Source organism: Propithecus coquereli, unplaced genomic scaffold, assembly GCF_000956105.1.
Source record: "Propithecus coquereli isolate 6110/MARCELLA unplaced genomic scaffold, Pcoq_1.0 Scaffold439, whole genome shotgun sequence".
Classification (NCBI taxonomy): Eukaryota; Metazoa; Chordata; class Mammalia; order Primates; family Indriidae; genus Propithecus; species Propithecus coquereli.
Genome location: NW_012150163.1, coordinates 2248488 through 2270253, shown reverse-complemented (window position 1 = coordinate 2270253; position 21766 = coordinate 2248488). Strand labels below are relative to the sequence as shown.

The window sequence follows — 21766 nt, the reverse complement described above, 5'->3', positions numbered from 1 at the left end:
ACCGTCATATATGTGGTCCAAAATGTCACTATGTGGCGCGTGACTGTACATTATTAACACGAAGGTGTAATAATCAAGGCGGTATGGCACTGGTATAAACAGATACAAAGACCAACGGAACAGAATGAACTACCCAGAAATACCCCCCCCCCCACAGTTAACTATGTGACAAGGCACCAAGTACACACAATCAGGAAAGGAAGTGTCTTCAAACGGTGCTGGGAAAACTGGATACCCACAAGTGAAAGGACGAAACGACCCTTTTCTTACACCACATACAAAAATCAACTCAAAGCGGATTAAAAACTTAAATGTAAGAGCTGAAACCATAAAACTCCTAGAAGAAAACATAGAGACTAAGCTCCTTGACATTGGTCTGGGCAAACGACTTCTTGGCTATGAACCCAAAAGCACAGGCAGCAAAAACAAACACGCAGGATCACATCAGACTGCAAAGCTTCTGCAGAGGAAAGGAAACAAAACAAAAAGGCAGCCTACGGAATGGAGAAAAAATACCTGCATACCATGTATCTGGTAAGGAGTTAACACTCACAGCTGAATAGCAGAAAAGAAAAAGAAAAACCACACCAAAGGCTGATGAAAATTGGGCAAAGGACCCGAATAAACCTTTCTCCAAAGACACACACAGCCAACAGTTACATGAAATGGTGCGCAGTGTCACTGAGCATCAGGGAAATGCAATCAAAACCACACCGAGATACCGTCTCCCACCTGCTAGAATGGCTATTAAAGAAACCGAGAATAACAAGTGTTGGCGAGGGTGTGGAGAAAAGCGAACCGCTGCACACTGTTGGTGTGAATGTACATGGGTATACCCCTTATGGAAAACATAGGAAAGTTCCTCAAAAAAACTAAATACAGGCTGGGCGCGGTGGCTCGCGCCTGTAATCCTAGCTCTCTGGGAGGCCGAGGCAGGCGGATTGTTTGAGCTCAGGAGTTCGAGACCAGCCTGAGCAAGAGTGAGACCCCATCTCTACTAAAAATAGAAAGAAATTAGCTGGACAACTAACAATATACAGAAAAAAAAATTAGCTGGGCATGGTGGCGCATGCCTGTAGTCCCAGCTACTCGGGAGGCTGAGGCAGGAGGATCGCTTGAGCCCAGGAGTTTGAGGTTGCTGTGAGCTAGGCTGACGCCACGGCACCCTAGCCTGGGCAATAGCGTGAGACTCTGTCTCAAAAAAAAAAAAAACCTAAAAATAGAAATGTCACATGATCCAGCAATCCCACTACTGGGTAAATATCCAAAGGAATTGAAATTAGCACCGTGAAGAGATATCTGCATTCCCAAATTCACTGCATTATTCGCAATAGCCAAGACATGGAAACAACTTAAGTATCCACTGATAGGTGAATGGATAAAGAAAATGTGATGTGTATATGCACACACACACAATGGAAGACTATTCAGCCTTTAAAAGAAGGAAATCTTGTCCTTTGCAACGACGTGGATGAGCCTGGAAGACATGATGTTAAGTGAGATCCCAGGGCATGAGAAGACAAATCCCACACGATCTCACTTAAACGGGATCTACAACAGTCAAACTCAAGAAGCAGAGAGTAGGATGGTGGTTACAAGGGCTAGTGGGGAGATGTTGGTCAAGGGATACAAAGTTTCAGTTATGCAGGATGAATAACTCTGGTGATCTAATATGCAGCATGGGGCCTACAGCTAACAATGCTGTATCGTGTACTTAAAATTTGCTAAGAGGTTAGATCTTATGTTAAATATTCTTACCACACACCCCCCACACAAATAACAGCAGCAATAATAGTACTACTAAAGGGAGTGGTAGGAAACTTTGGGAGGTGGTAGGTAAGTTTATGGCCTTGGTGTTGATGGTTTCACAAGTGTATACTTATCCTTAAGTTGTGCACATGAAGTATGCGCAGCTGTTTATTTGTCAATCACACCTCAATAACGTGACTTAAAAAATCTTAGTACTAGACTATAATCCAATGAACAAAACAAGAATCCATGAGTCCACGGTGATGATAAATGGGAAGGGAAATGCTTCTTTTTATTTTTGAATGCTAACGAATAAACAGAGAAGGAATGGTGGAGTTAGAAATCACTACTTCCCCACCACTACAGTAATTAATTCAAGCAAGAATCATCAGGGGATACTAAAACTGGGGGAGAGGTCAAAGTCTGGTGAGGAACAGGGTATGTAGTCAAATCTCAACACGAGCCCTCTGGAAGCCAGCTTCTAGGATGGCTGAGACAATCCTCCCCTCCTGTGTTCCTGCCCTTGTGTAGTCCCCTCCCACACGGAATACGGCCAACCTCTGTGCCAAGAGTACCGTGGAGGCACAGTGTGCGACTCCCCACGCTATGTCGTAAAAGGTGTTGAGTGAGGATCCCTGTTTTGGAGGCAGCTGGCAGCCATGTTGTGAGGATGCTCGACCAGCCCCACCGAGCCCACTCTGGACCCACCATGGCGAGCGGTTGCCTTGCCCAGCCATGCGAGGGAGGCCACCTTGGAAGTGGCTTCTCCAGCCCCAACCAAGCTTCAGACAACAGTGGGCCTGGCTGACATGACTGCAGCCTCATGACAACCCTGATCCAGAACTGAATATCAGCACAGAAACTGAATAAATTATTGTTGTCCTAAACAATTGTGGGGTGACTTGATATCACCGATAGATTAATATGCTCCCTACACACTAGTTACTAATTACAAAGGGAAAAACATTAATCATGGAGTGGAAAACCCTAGCAGACCTTAACCAGCAACCAAAGTATTAACTTACGAGAAAGGACCAACAGCCATCATGTGCCTCCTGAAGATGCACTGAGAACATAACAAAAAGGTATAACCTAAATTATCAGGGAAATAGCAGAAAACCCAAATTAAGAGACATTCTGTTAGTATTCTGTCAATGTTAATTGCCTAACTGTGGTAAGTTATACTGGGGGTACAGAAGTAAATGTTCACGTCCTCAGGAGGTAAGCACAGCATTTAGTGCGAAGGGATTTGACAATGTGATTCCCAAGTGTTTCAGAAACAAAAAATCTAGACTTACCGAGAGAACGAATGAATCTGACCTGCCTCCTAGGACACCGGGCAAAGGCGGGAAGGGTGCTGGAATCTTCCAGCTCACACATACAAACTCTGGTTCACCCTCACTGGATGTAGGGTGGTTGGCAGCCTACGTACCTCGAAAGTGCTCAGGTAATTCGGATGCACACTGACACCAAGCCCGTTAGTGCAGTTCTTGATACAGAAGCTCCTGAGCACGGCTACTGACAGGACCTTCCTCTCTCCGGCTTTTCCTGTCACCTGGCAACACAGGTAGAGTGGGGGGAGCTGCGGCTGTCAGCTGACTAAGCTGAAGGAAACCAAACTTATCTTAAAGTTAAGGTAAATCTTACAGTTTTACAGTAAGGCCTAAATGTTGTTTTTAACAAAAGAGGTAAAGGTGATTTGAATTAGTCTAATTATTTTTGTGAAAGAACAGAATATTTTAGATCTTTGAAGAATGAGTTCTGAATTATGAATGCTTAAAAAAAACTACTTTGAAATAATTATAAACTTACAAAAAAGTTACAACAGGATAATTCTCCTGTATAAACTTCACCCAAAGTCTCCAACAGTTAACATTTTGCCTCATTTGCTTTCTATCGCTCTGAGGGGCGGGGTGGAGAGAATGAATCCCTTTACCCCTTAAATCACATGGCTAAGCAGGCTTCTTACACATGGAAAGAAAAGGTATGGGCCACCTTAGGGCATCAGCAAAGCTCTTCTTTCAAAATAAACACTCACCAGCACTCTAAGCAAAATGTAAAAAATAAATTTATTTACACATTTTAATATATTGAAAAGTTTGATCCTTATACCTGTATTTTTTAAAGATGAAATCCCCTAGAAGACAGCTTTTTAGTAATTCTATGCACCAGGAGTTCTCAACCTGCATTGCAAAAAGTCCACAATTCATATATAACAGCAAGCATTGACTATCTAAGCATCTTGCAGTATTTTTCAAACATAGGTAAATTTTAAAAACCTATATGAATTCATAGAAGCTTTTGGTCAAGATGTATTTACTTACTATTTACACTAAAATATGACTAGTAACATACGATAATCCACATTTTGTTTTTAAAATGTGCAAAGATTTATGGATGACCTGCTGAATAATAAACACAAAGCTCAGGTAATAAATCAAGTCACAAGTATATTCTATGGCAAAAAAAGAGACATTTTTGTTTTAATAACAAAAGACAATATAAAAATGAAATTGTTTATAGAAATTTATCTTCTGCAGAAAAATCGGCTTGAACTCATCTATGCCCTAAACAGGGTTTACTGCACCTGTTACATAATGAAGTTAGATGGTACCACTGCAGTGGTATTTTTTCCTAATCTCAGCAGCTGCACCGATAATTAATTCTTATTCACATGGGTTACATTGGTGCTACTCAAATGTGATCCATAGACCAGAAGCTTGCATCAGAATGTAAATCGACTATGTCATTAAGCACACTGATAAGTTCAGCTGATACTCTTTTCTTCACAGCAAGACTTTCCCAAGGAAGGAAGCAGTGGGGTGACTCACATTCTAGCTCCAGCTCTTTATCTCACTGTGGCCGACACTTCCAGTAGAACCAATGTTATACCCCAATCACCACCCAGCAAAGACACTGCTGTTAAAAAGCCCCTTAACAAAGTGAAGGCTTTCACTTTACTCTTAATACCTACTGTCTTTGTCATGGAAATTCAAAATCTGCCAGAAGACATCCGGTTTTAATTTGACCTTAGGTCAAATGAGGTTTCTGAATGGAGGGCTAACAAGCATGTGAAAGCCCAGTCTCTGTGTTGTTTCTGCAGTTACTCTTAGCCCTAACAGTTTTTCATGTTGCATTAGTTTAGGGATATGCATGGAGACGCTGATGACTTCACACGCGGTGTCTGCACACATAGCCCTGCAGGGCCACATTAAGACACGAGGTCAAAGGGTGTCTTTTAGGGGGGTGTCTGCACAGGAATGACATTGCCAGAGCTGTGCCCATCTGCCCAAGGGAACCATGAGGGTTTCGCAACTGGACTCGCAGCTTAATGACTTTTTTCAACAACTGAAGGTGAAATTTAAATCAAGTCTGCAGCAGTTGAGAGAGAAAGAAGCACATTTTAAGGGCTGGAAAAACAATAAACATTTGGGTATCTGTGGCAGATGCTGGGTATCCAAGGAGGGTTCTACGTCCTTGTAGATCAGTTTTCTGTACTTAGTAAGTAGGGTGTATTTGTCTCTTTCACTAGATTAATGTTAATTCCTTGCAGGTAATAATTATGTTTTCTACTGTTTATACCTCTAAGAACCTAGCCAGCAAGCAGCACCATTGAGTGTCTAAAATCTATTTGGTGACTTCAGAGTGGTTTAAGAAAGTATGCTTGTAATTTGGAATTGATAGGCAGAAGAAATATATAAAAATAGTAAAGAATATCCTCCACTGTGTCAAAATGTTAGATGGATAATGGTGAAAAACACCTATCCAGGCCAGGCTCCATGGCTCATGCCTGTAATCCTAGCGCTTTGGGAGGCCAAGGTGGGAGGACTGCTTGAGGCCAGAAGTTCAAGACCAGCCTGGGCAACAAAGCCAGACCTCGTCTCTACAAAAAACAGAAAAATTAGCTGGGCATGGTGATGCCCAGCTATATACATACATGTATATTTTAAAGAAAAACATCAATGTGCACTGTAACATACATAAGATGATACTCGCAGGGCTTAGGTCAACTGACTTTTCCAAATATTTAAAATAATTAATTAAATATCAAGCATCACATTTAACTGACGGTTTTTGAACTTTTAACCAATGTAAAAGAAGATAAAAATCCATCAATTTCTTTTTGATAACTGCCCCCTCTAGTGGCTGATTTCATCTATTAAAATAATTAAGACATCACGCACACTCTGTCCAGTGTCTGCCCCCTTCCCTCCCTCCCTCCTTCTTTTCCCCACCCCCAATGTATATAGTTATTTGAAAATGGTTAAAAACCCAAACAATATGACCTTGGATCAAAAAATTATCACAAAATATAATATTTTAAAACAACAGGGGTACAGCTCCCCCAAGCTCTTACACACAGACAACAGAGCAGGCCTTTGGGTTTGTAAGGACATTTTACCATCAAAGGACCACCCTCCACTCCTGTCCCTGCCTACATTCTCAGGGACGCTTTTCCTTGCAGAGACTTTGTCACAAGGTCGGCTCTCTCTCTCAGCATGTTGGCTTCAGCAGCACTTTTGTGGGCCTGTGCGTTCTTTAGCAAGAAGTGGCTAATGAAAAGCTTCAAACCTTCTCGTAGCATCCCCAGCTTTGGGTTGTCAGACACTCTGCAAAGGAATCGTACAAACATGCGTCAGGGGTGAGCCAGCCTCTCCTACATCTCAATTCTGGGTATCTTGAATGGTGAGATATAACCTTGTTTCTTTTGAAAATCGAATTCTAAATTAAGAACTCCTTAACATATTTTATTTGTTATAAATCATTATTAGTTTGCTATTAAGTTTGTATTCCTCAAATCTAATACATAAGGTATTAGCTTAAAAAAAAAACTGAAATGATTTATTAAGCTACACACATAGTGCAACAAACTTGCTTTTTACAAACCAACACAAGTGAAAACTATGTCCTCCTCTCTCTTTTGTCTTATGAGTACAAACTGTGAACATACCTTGCAAAAATTAAACCAAGGTCTTCAACTTCTGTTTCCATTAATAATATATTTAATACTTTTCGTAAAAAGTGGACTCTGGGTTTATCCAGTTCACTGAATTCAACTACCTAATAGTATGCAGAAAAATATAAAGTTACACAATTTAGACAACTTTTTTAGTAACTTGCAAATATAGTTAATTAGAGTAAATGTCAACCCCTCTCCACCCCCTAACCCACCCCTGACTTAAGAGGCTGTTTCCAGCTTTGAGAACTGAGCAGCTGTCGGCAGGGAGGTGGAGGCGGAGTCCTCGCACACTGCCGGAGGGGCGCACACCGCTGTTGAGCGGTGAGTGAAGCTCACAGGGTGTACACTTTATGAATCAGGAATTCTATTTCCGGAATTGAAACATGTATTTTCTCTATTCCCTAAAGTAATCATCCTCTGATTACAACTATGTATATATAAAATTTAGATCTAGAAGAGACTAATTCATATATATCTCCTAGAAACCTATCAAAAAATCAGAAAACAATCTAAACATTTATGAATGAATATACAAATTGTAGTATAAGGTAGAATACTATATACAATAGAGTTATAGGTATCAACATGGATAAACTACAAACTGAAACTGAATTTAAAAATGACCTGGAGGAGGACGCTAAGAGCCTATTGACAACACAGTACTGTCCACAGGGAGGGTAACGTGTAAACAATATTATGTATTGGTTGGGCACGGTGGTTCACACCTGTAATCCCAGCATCTTGAGAGGTTGAGACAGGAGGATCACTTGAGCCAAGGAGCTGGAGACCAGCCTGGGTAACATGGCTAGACCCCATCTCAAGCAAGAAAAAAAAATTAGCTGGGCATTATGGCGCACACCTGGAGTCCCAGCTACTTAGGAGGCTAAGGTGAGAAGATCACTTGAGCCCAGGAATTTGAGGCTGCAGTGAGCTGTGAGGATGCCACTGTACTCTAGCCCGAGTGACAGAGTAAGACTCTGTCTCAAAAAAAAAAAAAAAAAGAAAAATATTATGTACTATTTGCAGAAGCACAAGCACAGAACCAGGAGAGATGCCAAATTAAAGAGCAGCCCCTCTGGGAAGGTGGGGGCCCAGGAGCAGCTCTGAGGACATCTCCAAGTTCTACACCTGAACATGACCTCACAGCGCCTTTCCTGCTCTCCCAGGCAGCACCACGCCCTAGTCCACACTGAGCTCAATGCCTGAGTGACCGAAAGGCAAGATTTGGTCCAAGAGAAAGCAACAAGGTATCTTTCATGTTCCAAGTTATCCTGGTCTGGATAAGACCCAGTGCCCTGGTTTCCGGCACAGCGGACAGACCCTGCCACCACACGCCAGGGCTTCGTGGTGAGTGCAGGTGTGCTGATGAATGGCACGAAAGGACGCAGAAACACGAGCGGGAAACGGCAGCTACAGGCCATCTTGCACATCGGGGCCGCCACAGCAGGGCACAGTCAACAGCCCTGACCGTCTCTGCTCTGCACTTCCTGTTGACCCTCAGGCTGTCCAAAGTTTAAGATTTTTTAAGGATATTCAGATCCCGTTCATCCTACCGTCCAAGACTTACTGGCCCATCTCGGATCCCTTCCCCTCCGTCTAGGTTTCGCTGTCCATTCTGGGGGAACAGCTGCGCTTCATTGGCTACGAAGGCCCAAAACATGGCAGGGGAGGGGGAGCCGACGGCTCTTATTCCCAAGCGAGCGAACACACCTGGCCTCTCCAGAGACCAGTCTCCTCCCTCCCTCCATCCTTCTCCCAGCTGACTGGTGACCAGTTCAGGATCTCATAACAGGACCAGGACATTAACCTCAAACCCCAAAACAGATCCCCTCAGATTAGCAAACAACTAACTGGGTCTTAATTTGCTGCTTATACTATACTACGATTTAGTAGATTTATACTACAGGTTAAAATTTGGCCATTTTCTGTGATGGCGACGATAATGAAAACACGTTTCAGGTAAATCCGAATCTAATGTTAAAAAGTACCAGATACAAGCAATCACACATCATTTTCACTGCTTTAAATAATTTTATGCGTTGTACAAACCTTTAAGATGGAAAGTGAAAGTGATTTTGTCTTCAATAGGTGGGCCACCAGATCAACCAAGTTAGAGAAATTAGTAGCTGGCAAATTTTCTAAGTCCCGAAATTTGTCCCATATGCTGAACTGGAAAGTCATCTAATATATAGTTAAAAAGAAGGGAAAAGTTAAATTGTAACATTATTAAATATTTATATAATCCTAAGAATATAACCTAAAGGCATTCTATTTCTTATTCATTTTTAATATTCTAAAAATCGAAATTTTTAGGGGCAACTACACTGTTTTTTCCTAAAGAGAGTAGTTTGAAATAGCTTCACAACAGTCCCTTTCTGTTGAGTTTTTCCCCCATCAAATCAGCAAATACCAACATAAGGCTTTTAAGAAAGGTGGTCGATTAGTGACACTAGGAGGACACAGGTGTGCTACAAACTGAAGAGGGGCTCCAGTGAGCCTGGCCACACTCCCTGCCATGGTGGCAGGAAAAGGTGAACAAGGACACTGTGGACCCTTGTCACTCCCCTCTGGCTGTCCCACCCTCCTTCCGCAGTGAAGATGAGCCTGGCAGCCAGTGTGGGCCATGTGACTGGGACCTCCGGGGCCTGCTGACTCAGGGAACTCATTTTTAGGTGGGTTGAGAGCCAGAATGTTTAGAAAAATGGAGCAGGGCAGGTAAAAACTTACCTATCGGGTACAATGAACACTACTGGGTGATGGGCACACTCAAAGCTGACATAAGCATTGTAAAATGTATCCATGTAACAAAAACATTTGTGCTCCCTTAATATTTTGAAATAAAAAAACAAAAACAGTAGAGCACACGTAACTGGTGGCCTTCTAAGTTACCTGAAATCTCCTTTCATAGTCACAAAACTTGCTGGCCAAGAATGCATAGAAGGGATTGTAAGTTTTCTCTTGAAGGCAGCAATCCATGAGAACATGAACTATTTCTCGCTCCTGCTGATCCTTTAGTCCAAGCCTGTAAAACAGAAATAGCAACGACTAGGACGTCACTCAACAACCCGTTGTAACAGCTGAACTCCTTCAGAGGAACACACCCCCGTCTGGAAGTCTGGTCACGGCGAGCCAATGCAGACACCAGCCACAGGCCCTGCCTGGCCCCAGTTTCCAACAAGGTGGCAAAGGACAGGAGGAGACAACAACCTCTGTGTGTTCTCTGCCAGCTACAAAGGCCTGTGATCGTGCCAGACTCAGCCGTGTGTGCCTTTAAAGCCAGGTTCTCATGACGGCAATGATTTTTTCATTTTTAAAACTTAAAGGTGTAATGTATACACGGCAAAATCCATCCTTTTTAGCGTACAGTCCCAGGAGTGTGGACTAGAACCAAAACAGGAAGTCCCATCGCCCCCAGACCCCTGAGCAACCCTTCCCTCAACCTGCAGGCCACTGCCCATCTGTTTCCTGTCCCTCCAGCTTTGCCTCTGCCAGATGTATACAGATGGAGTCCAAGCAGGCAGCCATGCGAGTCTGGCTTCCTGCACTGGGCAGAACACACAGAGATTCATCTATGCATGTGGGTCTTGGTGGCATGTCCCTTTGCAAGGCCGAGTGGGTAAGTATTCCACTGCACGGACCCTTTACCCAGCTGAAGGGCATGTGGGTTGTTGCCAGTGGTTGAAGCTGCTGCCTCTATACAAAGGCGGACAATCTGAGGACAGAAACATCAGCTCTATTGCAAAAAACCCCAACAAATAAACAAACAAAATTCACCCCAAACTCAACAGAAATGACACATTCTCAAGCTAAGGGTATATGGGCAATGAAAACGCCCCATTTATTCTTGGCTGCACTGTATTTATGTCAATTCATGTTGATTGAAAAAAGTTCAGAATAGCAGCTAATGATTCTGATGAATAACGATGGGAAAAAATTATTGTTTTATAAACATAGGTTGACAGACTAAATTTTTTTAAAACATGAAGTCAGCCGGAGGAAAAATACAGGAAGTCCTTCACAGCACAAGGAGAAGCTAGACCCTCTGAGTGGATGATGTGAGTGTTTCTCGAATGAGGTCCTTTCAGAAACTAAGTACAGCCGGGACATACGGACGTACTAGACAGACAACAAGGCTACAGACAGGAAAAGAAAGCTTGGGGTTTCCACTTCAACAAGGCACCCAGTTTAGAAAATCATCAGAATCCTAAAACGAGCCGTGTTTTCCCTATATTTCATCCTGAGTTTGAAGCAAATGAAGGAAAATGAATTAACGTTAAATTGTCTAGAAGTACTTTATAGAAACACACAGGTACTTTAAAAATGTTACAACTAATTACAGAAATTATACCAAAAGCTTTAAATTAAGAATCAGAAGGATAACTTTATTATGAAGATTTATGTATTTTTAAGCAATTCATGAAAACCAACAGCCACGGAGAATTACCAGCTGCTTTTCTGACACTTTCAGTCAAAATCCTCCCTCTTCATACTCCACAAAATGCCCCAATGAGGAACTGCCAGTGGCAAATCAGGAGGAACGAAATGACAATCCAGAGCACACGGACCCCAACGGGGTGAGAGGAGAGCAAGGAGAGAAGCCCACAGCTCAGACCCGATCTCCCAAACTCAAACTCAAACTTTCTCTTACAATATCTAATAAACAGGTCAAAATGCTTACTTTAGAAGCTTCTCAAAAGCATCCAGAAAATCTTCGCTCGTCATTATTGTACAGAACACGTTTCTCCTGATGTCGGTGTTCATCCGCTGCTTGCGGGCGAGTTCCAGGATCTCTGAGCCAACCTGAAAGAACGATGCATGCACAGGTCACACAAATGTTTCAGAGAGTTGTTTCCTGAGAAATACTATCGGTTTAACCTGAATATAACTGTAAATTGTACGTGAATATACGTATGTAAGTGCTAGATCTTTACTCCTGGCCAACCCCCTGCAGGGGAAAAACATAGTAAGAGACCAAGCCAGCCACTGGGGGAGGACACCATTCCATTTGGGAGGCTTCTCAGCAGTGGGGTGACCTCAGTGCAAGCAGCCATGAAATAAATACAGGTAGGTGGTCGCTGCCAGAGCCTGGATGGCTGTGAACACCAAGAGTGACGTGGGGTCCTGGAACAAGGAAGGACATTCAACAGAAAGGACGGAAATCTGGATAAAGTATGAACGGCAGTCAGTAACAATTACAAAGAAGTGCCAAGAATGTTCATGATTTGAAACCCGTGGCCAATGGGCTGGAACCCACATCTCTGGGAGACAGCCTGTGTCAAGCCTCGAGAAGAGGCATCTACCTGACAGATGAAGGTTCTGATTCCCCTACATCCCCTCATTCTGTTCAATCTTTAGATCTTTTGTGCAATGTGTTTTGGGACTCACAAAAATCCTATAAAAACAAATAACAGAAACTGAATTGAATTATATCGTAACACAATAGCGATTTCTATAAGGCCTTCAAATAAACCTACACAGTACACTTCGACAACCACTCATGAATAAAGGAGCTGCTCTAGGTAAGCCATGACCAGACAGTGGGTGGGCACCTGCTCTGGCAGCTTTGAGCATGGGGGTCTCATACCGTCCCTGAAAGCTGCTTCTGCGGGTGCAAATGATGACTATTGTCGATCATTGGGGCCCCACTCCAGGCGGACCCCACGATCCACCAGCGACCCGTCTGTTCAGCATTCAAGATGTTGTCCCAGGAAACTCGAAGCTGAGTCTCAGAACCTAAGCCGGAGTTGCGTACCTGATTAAAAGAGAAGGTTTTTAAAAGACATGCTTTTAATGGGCTCATATTCCATACCTCCATCACACTCAGCTTTTTCACTGCTTTGAAAACGGCATTTCTGTTGCACGAATACTGTGATGACTCAATAGCAGTTAGGGTGCTTAATCTGTTTGGAATAATGCAAACTCGTGATAAATTCACAGTATTTTGTTTGAGGTCTACTGCCCTAAATACGTGGTCTTCAGAAAGCTGTTCCAAAAGGGGAGAGGGACTGAGCTGTCCCCGACTCAGTGGAAGCGAGAACATGACTAGGAGCAGCCGCGGCTTTGCCAGGGGCAGTGAGGGCCGGGCTGACAGACTCAGCCGGACTGGGGAGCTGCTGGGTCTCAGCGCGGGCTGCATGTGAGCCCCAGCGCCCCTGGTTGGCCCCCCACACCCAGTGGGGACCCTGGCCTTCTGTGAAAGCATCGGATGATTCTGTTGCGCAGCCCAAGTTTAGCACCTCGGGGCGAGGCACAGGAGGCGCTAACCCGGGCTCTGCCGCACGCGCACATTCTGTGTGACGGCGCCCAGGGCACCCAGAGCACCGGGAGAGCTCCCGAGGAAGGAGCAGCTTCCACTCCGTGTCCCCAGCGCTCTCATTTACCAGACGTGGCCCCTGACTTGCAGATCCGACTCTGGGTTTTCGTGATGCGTTCACATCAACAGGGAAGCTCAGAACAAAGAAGTTACTCACCAAAGCTCTTTGTAATTTCCTCAGTTTCTCCACAGGCTCGGGATCGTAGCCCGGAATCTTGCGCATGTCATTGTTCTTCAGTGCCAACATCGTCTCTAGCATAAACCGAATCTTCAAGAAAAACAAAAAAATAAAATCTGTTACTTCGAATAGTCTGAACAACTGATCATTCAGCTTGGCAAGGAAAGTACTACATGATGTGCGTGGTCATCATTGCTAATAATAAAAAAATCAGAACGTTCTTTAGGTAAAGATAGTCTATATTCACTTCAGCCTCTTCAGGGCTATATAGTATTTTAAAACAGAAATTTGTCCCCCGACCTCAAGTGGGACCTTGCCCACTCCCCAGAGAGCGTGCTTCTCGCTTCCACCCTGGACACACTCTCGCCCTCAGTGGCTCCAGCTCCCGCCCTCCTCCAGCAACCCCCAACACCACCCTCCGTCTGCGCTCCCGCCCCAGCCCCAACACGCTCAACACGCTCGGGACCTGTGCTCTTGGATATCCTCTGTCCTACATTTTTCAGCCTCCCCCCACCGCTGGCCTTTTAATTTTTTTTTTGACTTTTAAATTGGAAATAATGTCATACTTACAGAAAAGTTGCAAGAATAGTACAAAGAATTCCCATATACCCTCCTCTGAGATGTTCCCAAACGCTGGCTTTTTAATGAGCTATTACTCACGTAACATAAAATTCACCCATTTAAAGTGTACAATTAGGTGGTTTTTGCATATTCAGATCTGTATAACAATTGCCACAATCAATTTTAAAACTTTCTCATCACCCCAAAAGAAAAACTCCAAACCCATTAATGGCCATTCCCCACTTTCCTCCAGCTCCCCTGGCCCCGGGCAGCCGCTCATCTACGTTCTGTCTCTTTTGTTTTAAACCATCATTTAACTCGCTGTTCCCATCCTGTGCTCCCCGCTTCAGAGACACGCTTCCCTGGGAAGAAACGTAGTGTAATATTTACCCCAAAGACTTATTTTTAAAGTTCTGGCCAGCGTGTGAGCTGGGAGGCCCTTAGGAAGCAGGTCAAGGAGGCGCTCGTACCCTGGTCTGGTCCTGGAACTCGCCGCTGGCGCCGCTGGCCTTGCTCTGGGTTTCACCGATGAGCTCCTTAAGCGATACGGCATCATCTTTCCTCAGTGAAAAGCCCACATTTTTTAGCATTAACAAGATCAGTTCAATATCTTTTTCCGTGAAAGTTCCAACAAGTTTCTTCAAAACGTCAAAGATGAGGCACGACTGCACCACGCGGAAGTTGTACAGATGGGCAACGATGGTGAACAGGTTCTCACGCTCCTTCCCTTGCCCTTCCCTTCTGTAGGCACCGTCAAACCTCCTCACCACGGCCTCCAGAAAGTGAGCGCCAACCTGAAAGGAGAAACCAGAGAAGGTACTGTAACGCTATTCCAAGGGACCCTTCTCCCCTTCAACAAACTAATTTAAAAAGTACTTTTTAAATTAACACACAAAACATGTCCAGGCAGGTGTCCCAACGGGGCACAAACTCGACAACACAGCTCGCCGTGCCACACTGTACTCAAACCTTTACTGCAATGATACTTTCTTTTCTTCAAAATCAACAACAAAGTGGTATTTTTTGGCCGGCAGCCATCCTGACTCCTTGGAAAAATGAAATTGTTAAAAATGTTAAAAACACATCTGTATCTCTAAAAATGTTCTACTACCTAATAGCACTTGTTTCTTGAGAGACTTTTCCCAGATTTTTACTCCAAGTTAATTTCTTATGAGGAACAATATAAGTGACATCTAAAGTAGAAACATAAAAACACTACATCCTTAAGTACTTTCAAAGGCTGCCCAGCACACAGGTGCCTGCTGGTCACAGTGAGGGACGTGGGTGCAATCAACAAGAGGCCCCAGCTTCCCAGGGTTGAATCTCTGGTTACAAAGGCAGCTGGTGAACACACCCACCCAGCTCGGCCAGCAGTTCTCGGGGCCCCGGCCGCGAAGGGGACCAGCAGATAAACCAGCCGCTATCTCTGGGGGGGCAGTGCTGGGCCCAGGAACTGCCTGTGGCCTGGTGGAGCTGAGCAAGGTCACTTGCAAGAGCAAGGCTTTCTTTTTGCCGTTCTGGCACATTCTATTCCAAATTCCATATGCGTGTACTGCAGAATGAGGAAGACCCGTATTTTAATCTGTGTGGTCTTAAGCAAGATCCTAAACCTCTCTTTTTTCACTCTGTAAAACTGAGATAATGAAAGTTGAAGGCGGAAATGGTAGTTTTCAATTTTGCTGGTATTATTATCGTCATCGTTTTCTCTCAAATCTCAGCTCAAGCTGAGACTGGAGGGAGATGGGACGTGGTGTTAACAGTGGGTGACGCCAACAGCCTAGCTGGGAGCTGGCGGCCAGAATGACGCGGCTGCGCCGGACCAGGGAAGGGAGGGCGGGCACCGGGGCACCCCGGCACAGGATGAGAAAGGCTAGGGGTCTGGACTCCGAGGTTTCCGCTCGGGTAACCAGCAAGCACGTGAGGATCAGCGGGAGAGTGGGGCTGTATAAAACCAGGTCAGGACTTACAGACCACAACTAGGGCAGCAGTCTCCAAGCTTTCTGGCACCAGGGACTGGTTTCACAGAAGAAAATTTTTCCATGGACTGGGCAGTGGGGGTGGGGGTGCGGGTGGCGGAGCTCAGGCGGTGATGCAGGCAATGGGGAGCAGCTGTAAATACTGATGAAGCTTCGTTCACTCACCCGCCACTCATGTCCTGCTGTGTGCCACCCCCAACATTCCTAACTTTCCTGGAAGACAATTTTTCCGTGGAACCTGAGAGACGGGGGCAACAGAGCTCTGCGGCCCAGTCCCTAAGCAGGCCCTGGCCCCGGGGGTTGGGAACCGCAGAATTAGGGGACATCCAAGTAGAAGTGAAGGAAGATGTATGAGTAGCAGTGAAAGTCACAGGGGAGGATGAGATCCCCAGACAAGTAACAGCGAAGCAGCACATACCATTGCTGGACTACAAAAAATCCAATGTGAGAAGGATGCAGAGAAAGGCAGAGACTGGCAGGAGGCCTCTGTGGCTCCACGGAGGCCATTGCTGATGGACTGGGCATACTCTTCAGTGTTTAAAGACCTGAGACTTAATCGTTTCAATTTGTAACTCCCAATTCAAGCCCCTTCACTGAAGATAAACCTGACAAGTATACTCTCCTATTATGACCACCATATTATATTCAAATACAATTTTTAAAATGGAAATTAGAACTCTGTAGACATCCAGAAAAATTCAGGTACAAAATACATTCAGGTCTATTTTCTTTTTTGAGACAGGGTCTCATCTCACTCTGCTGCCCAGGCTGGAGTACAGTAGTGCGATCATACTCACTACAGCCTCGAATATCTAGGCTCAAGCCATCCTACTGCCTCAGCCTCCTGAGTAGCTGACACTACAGGTGCACGCCACCACACCCAGCTAACTGTTAAAATTTTTTGTAGAGACTGGGTCTCACTATGTTGCCCAGGCTGGTCTTGAACTCTTGGCCTCAAGTGATCTTCAGGCCTCAGCCTTTCAAAGTGCTGGGATTACAGGCGTGAGCCCCCATGGACATTCAGGTATATTTTTAATCACACAAATTATTTAATCACATCAAAATTTGTGAAAATTTTGAATTTCAAATTCCATTTAATGTTTTCAAAATAAAGTATAACAGTATAACATTTAAAAATATAAGCGCTGGGTGCAGTGGCATTTGGGAAGCCAAGGTGGGATAATCACTTGAGACTAGGAGTTTAAGACCACCCTGGGCAACATAGTGAGACCCTGTCTGTACAAAAAATAATAATAACAGAAATTAGGAAGGTGTGGTTGTGTACACCTGTAGTCCCAGCCACTCGGAAGCTGAGCTAGCAGGATCACTTGAGCCCAGCCATCTGAGGTTGTGGTGAGCTGCACTCTAGCCTGGGTGATAGGCCCCCAAGAAAGTAAATTTCATGTTGGCAAAGTTTTTTAAGCACACATTGATCCTGAAGTGGGAATTCTAACACAAATTTACATAGATCTGATTTTTTTTTAATCAGAATTACTCCAGGATGATGATTTTGATTTTTAAATGACTTACAGAAGCAATTCAACAGTCGACACCATGATTTTTAGCACATTTTTTTCCTTCCATGAATTCCCGCAAGGCTGTTTTTCTCAGTATAGCACTAAAAGAAATTTAACGGGATCAACATCCTGAGAGTTCTTCACACTCTGGCAGAAGTTTTAGTGGAGTCATTAGCTGAAGTACGATAACGACTTCCCCTTGGAACAGGTCATTTCATCGTCCTTCATGCTATTAGCAAAGGTTAAATGAGAAGCAGGACAATAATCGAGCGAATTCCTGGCGCTGCGTGGCTGGGGCTGCGGCTGCGGCTGCGGCTTGCACCGCGACTCCCCCTGCCTGCGCCAAAACCATTCTGGTGACTAAGTGTGCTGAAGCTCACCAGCGTGACCCAGCAGGATGGGGGACGTACTGAGAGAGCCCAGAATGGCCCTAAATTACGGTAATCACAGGGCCCCGGGGACAGCGTCCAGAGATTCCATTACACTTTGTAATGACAAGAAAATGGACTCACATTCATGTGAAAATGAGTATACCTCTCAGAAATAAAAGAAAACTACTTCAAAAGAGCAATTCCCAAGTAGCTGCTGCAGATTTTCACAACGGAGGTGACGTGTGTAGCTGACAAGAGAGTCCCGTGCCAACAACACAGGTCTGTGCCAGGCTCCCCTGTGCTCGGCTTCCCAATGCCCTGTAGGCCTTAAAGTCACCATCTTTCAAACAACTGCCACGATGTGCCCACTGCCAGGTAAGGGAAAACGTGGTTCCAAAGATTATCTAGGAATAGCACGGAGACCTGAGGCGGTAGGAAAGCCGGCTGGGAGAAGTGGGAGGAAGGGCAGAATTTCAGCATGGAAATCTCCTTCCGTGTCACAAACGAGTCAGTAACTAACCTCTAAGGAGCACTGACTACGGGCCAACCTCTTCCACGCCTGCTACCTGTACTGACTTCCTAACTGTCACAACTCCACAGAGGAGGGGACACGAAGGAACGAGATCACCTAGGTAACCAGCCGGTGGGTGGCAGAGCGTGTTCCGAACCGGGCGGTGTCTCCACCACCACGCCACCTTCACCACCAACCCCTCATCACAGGAAGGCAAGTTTGTGCATTTTAAAGTAAGGCCTGCACTGTCCCACTCTATAAGACTTCAAATAATTTTTAAGACTATAATTGAGAGAAAATAATATAAAAATGAAAAGACTGTGACTAGCATTGCAGTAGGGAGCACGCCGGCTTAGGAACGCAGAAAACAAGCTCTGTGTACTCTTAACAAGCCTTGAGATCTTGGAATGTCACGATTCTTCAGTGGCTTTGTCTGCTGCACTTGCAAAGTGGGCTTCGGTAAATGTCACCTCACCAGGCTGCTGCCAAGGGTGTGAACAGACACCAGGCAATCAGACTTTGGGGGATGCTTTGCTGCCACGGCCTATTTTGGGGAGTAGGGCTATCAGAAGGCAAAAAAACTAAGAAAACCACCATTAAAAGAGACCGCATCACGTAAAGATCCAAACGGGATACCAAAGTCTTGTGAATGTGAACACTGTATTCTCCAGGAAGAGTAAGCCTCGTTCATTTAATCGTCAGCTCGTTCACCTGCCTCAGTATAAACTCCTTTAATCAGATTGATTTCCTTCAACATACCTGAAACCAGCTACGCCGAGGCAACTGGAAGACTCACAGGAAGGGTTTGACTTTACTCTATGAGATGAGGAGAGAACGGCCGGAAGAGGGCAGTGGATGTGGAACCAGGGTTACTGCCATGGAGCCCCCCTGACTTCACCCCCAGAGGCCACTGAGCCGGGAGGAAGGGCACAAAGGGGCAAGGAGCCGGGCAAACGCAGACTCGGCACCTGTTAGGCGCCAGCGGTGTGCTACATGCTGTGCGCACACTGTCCAGCTGAATCCCGACACGGGGCCCACAGGAAGGCTGCTGGAGCCCACTGCGGACGAGAGGGACGCAGAAACGGCCTCGCTAGCCGTGGCCAGGCAGCTCCACGCCCCGGCGCTCCCACACATCTCCCGCCAACAAACACCTCAGTAGTAAAACCACACCAACCGTTATCTTTCCAACATCTGGAAAGTCAGTGTTAAAGCAGGAATTAACGCAAGAAAACAACCTACCCCTACAAAATTAAGCATTTATCAAGCCTATCATTAAAATAATCACCATTTAAACACCATTAACGTTGTGGAGAAGAGGTACAACCATACCTCAATGCCAACTGTGTGGTGAAGGATGCTGACTAAGAGAACGTGCTCCATCATCAGGCGGCTGGGCATGGCCGAGGCAGTGACGCAGGCATCCAAAAGGGCGGCCGTCAGGGTGTCATTCATGTCCTTCCTGCTGTGGGCCATGTACAGCTCTTCCAGCTGTCCACTGATGGACGCCATGTTTGGCTCACTCAGCCTGCAGAGAGCAATGATGTTTCAAATTCAGAATTATTTTCCGAACACTGAGAAAAGTTTGCCATTCGGGGGTGGGGGGAAGGGAAGACTATATACATACACGGAAGATTATTCATTGCGCACCTGTGCCAATACTGGACCCAACATTAAACATCAGGTTTTGGTAAAATTCCAGGATACTCTCTAGAAAAGGTGTTTGGGTTTTAATTAAAAAGAAATAAATCAAAAGCAATTCAAGGGGGCAGATGGGTGAGACCAGGGAGGCGCAGTGTGAAAGCCTGTGGTGAGGGACACGGATCTTCATGTGGTAAAAGTGGGCAGAACCACACTCACATGCACGCAAGCGCGTGTAAAAACGGTGAGACGCGAACGAGCTCTATGGGTTGCACCGACGTCAGTTCCTTGCTGTTTTTTAAACTGTGCCCCGGCCACGCAAGAGGTTACCTTTAGGGAAAACCTGACAAAGGGTGTGCTGGGCCTCCCTATACGGTCTTGGCAACTCCCTGTGAATCTGATAGTCTCTAAATAAAAAGGTAAACAACAAAAAAGCAATACATACTCGAAACCTAGCAAAATTAGATAAGGTGTCAGAAGCATCTAAAGAGGACCCCTTTCAAGGGCTCTCAATGCTTCGAAACCAGAGCGCTGAGGGGCAGGGCTAACTGATGAGTCCTCTGCTACCGTTTCCAAGCAGCTCAGAACAACCAGAGCACCTGGCTGCTTTCAAAACCTGGAGGGTTCAAAGACTCAGACAGCTGGGCGTCCTCCCCTTTTCAAGGTCTGGGTCTGGGTGCATCAGAACAGGGCCAGAAAGGACCCAATCAACAGGACAGCCCCTGCTCCAATCACTTCTATTTTAATTCCTGGGATAGTTCCAGGATATTTTTAGAAAACAGACAACCTCTTCAAGTGATACAATGTGACAATTTTGCAAGGTTACCTGTTAATCAGCCCTTTCACATGTTTCTTCAGCCTTTCCAGTTCTTCCGTCTTCTGGGTGCCCACTGTCCCCCGATCTTGCCCCATGTGAGGCGGGATGTACCTTTTGCCACTTTCACAAAGACTCTGTTTGAAAAGAGAGATAAATTACAAAACATTTACACTGATCGAACCTCATTTTTTTCTTTGCTACATGCATAAACATTAAAGTCCCAAGAACTGGGAATTCCCAAGCTATTACCATTGCCCATTGCTACTTAATAAACATTAGATTTACTGATGTTTACTGAGTGCCAGGACAGTCGTGGATAAGCATGCCACTCACCAGGCTGTGGACGCCCTTATTTACGCTTCTTCCCCTGTGTGGTCCTCCAAGCCTGGCTGTGCACCCTGGCACCTGCCCAGCGGAGTCCTATTTACTGCACTTTTGCTCAGGCTCCATTTACAGCAGGCCTGGCAGTACACAAACCGCTAAATGATATGTTCCCCCAGTTTTGGAAGGAAAGTATCCTAAAATTAATTTCAAACTTGTTCAAAACTAGTATCTAAATTCATATGATGCAAATAAAAATGAACTCATGGCTCACCTTTTTCTAGATTATCAGCTGGAGAAGTTACAAATGACATCATTGACCCTGGGCACTTATGAGACAGGCCTCAAGGAGACGAACATTTGTAAGACATGACCGTTACTCTTAGGAAGTTTATTTATTTTTGAGGCAAGAGTCTTGCTTTGTTGCCCAGGCTAGAGTGCAGTGGTGTCATCATAGCTCATTACAACTTCAAACTCCTAGGCCCAGGTGAGCCTCCTGCCTCAGCCTCCCCAGCAGCTGGGACTACAGGCGCATGCCACTATGCCTGGCTAATTTTTCTATTATTAGCGAAGACAGTCTCAAATTCATGGCCTCAAGCGATCCTCTGCCTCAGCCTCCGAAAGTGCTATAGGATTACAGGCATGAGCCACTGCGCCCAACCTAAGGGAGTTTAAGCTTAGTTGGAGAAAGTGTATTCATATATACATAGAAGCTGTTTGAGACACACATTACTTCAGACTGTGTGTTGTCAATCACACCTTATCAGACTGAACGAAAGTCAGAAAATAATATTCTAATAATATTCTAAAACATTCTAATAATATTCTAAAAGAGGAACTGATAGCACTTAGGG

At 45.0% G+C, this 21766-nt stretch overlaps 1 protein-coding gene across 1 annotated transcript in view; it reads right to left on the bottom strand.

Annotated features, from left to right (window-relative positions):
* Positions 1–5920: 5920 nt before the first annotated feature.
* Positions 5921–21766, bottom strand: part of NOM1 (nucleolar protein with MIF4G domain 1) — a 33747-nt gene continuing 17901 nt past the window's right edge. The window contains exons 2-11 of the mRNA XM_012654151.1: positions 20601–20725; positions 19466–19661; positions 14232–14555; positions 13180–13290; positions 12294–12461; positions 11388–11509; positions 9599–9731; positions 8759–8890; positions 6701–6810; positions 5921–6359 (exon numbers count right to left, since the gene is read on the bottom strand). Coding sequence (XP_012509605.1) covers positions 6185–6359; positions 6701–6810; positions 8759–8890; positions 9599–9731; positions 11388–11509; positions 12294–12461; positions 13180–13290; positions 14232–14555; positions 19466–19661; positions 20601–20725 — 1596 coding nt within the window. The 3' untranslated portion in view covers positions 5921–6184. The remainder of the gene's footprint in view (positions 6360–6700; positions 6811–8758; positions 8891–9598; positions 9732–11387; positions 11510–12293; positions 12462–13179; positions 13291–14231; positions 14556–19465; positions 19662–20600; positions 20726–21766) is intronic.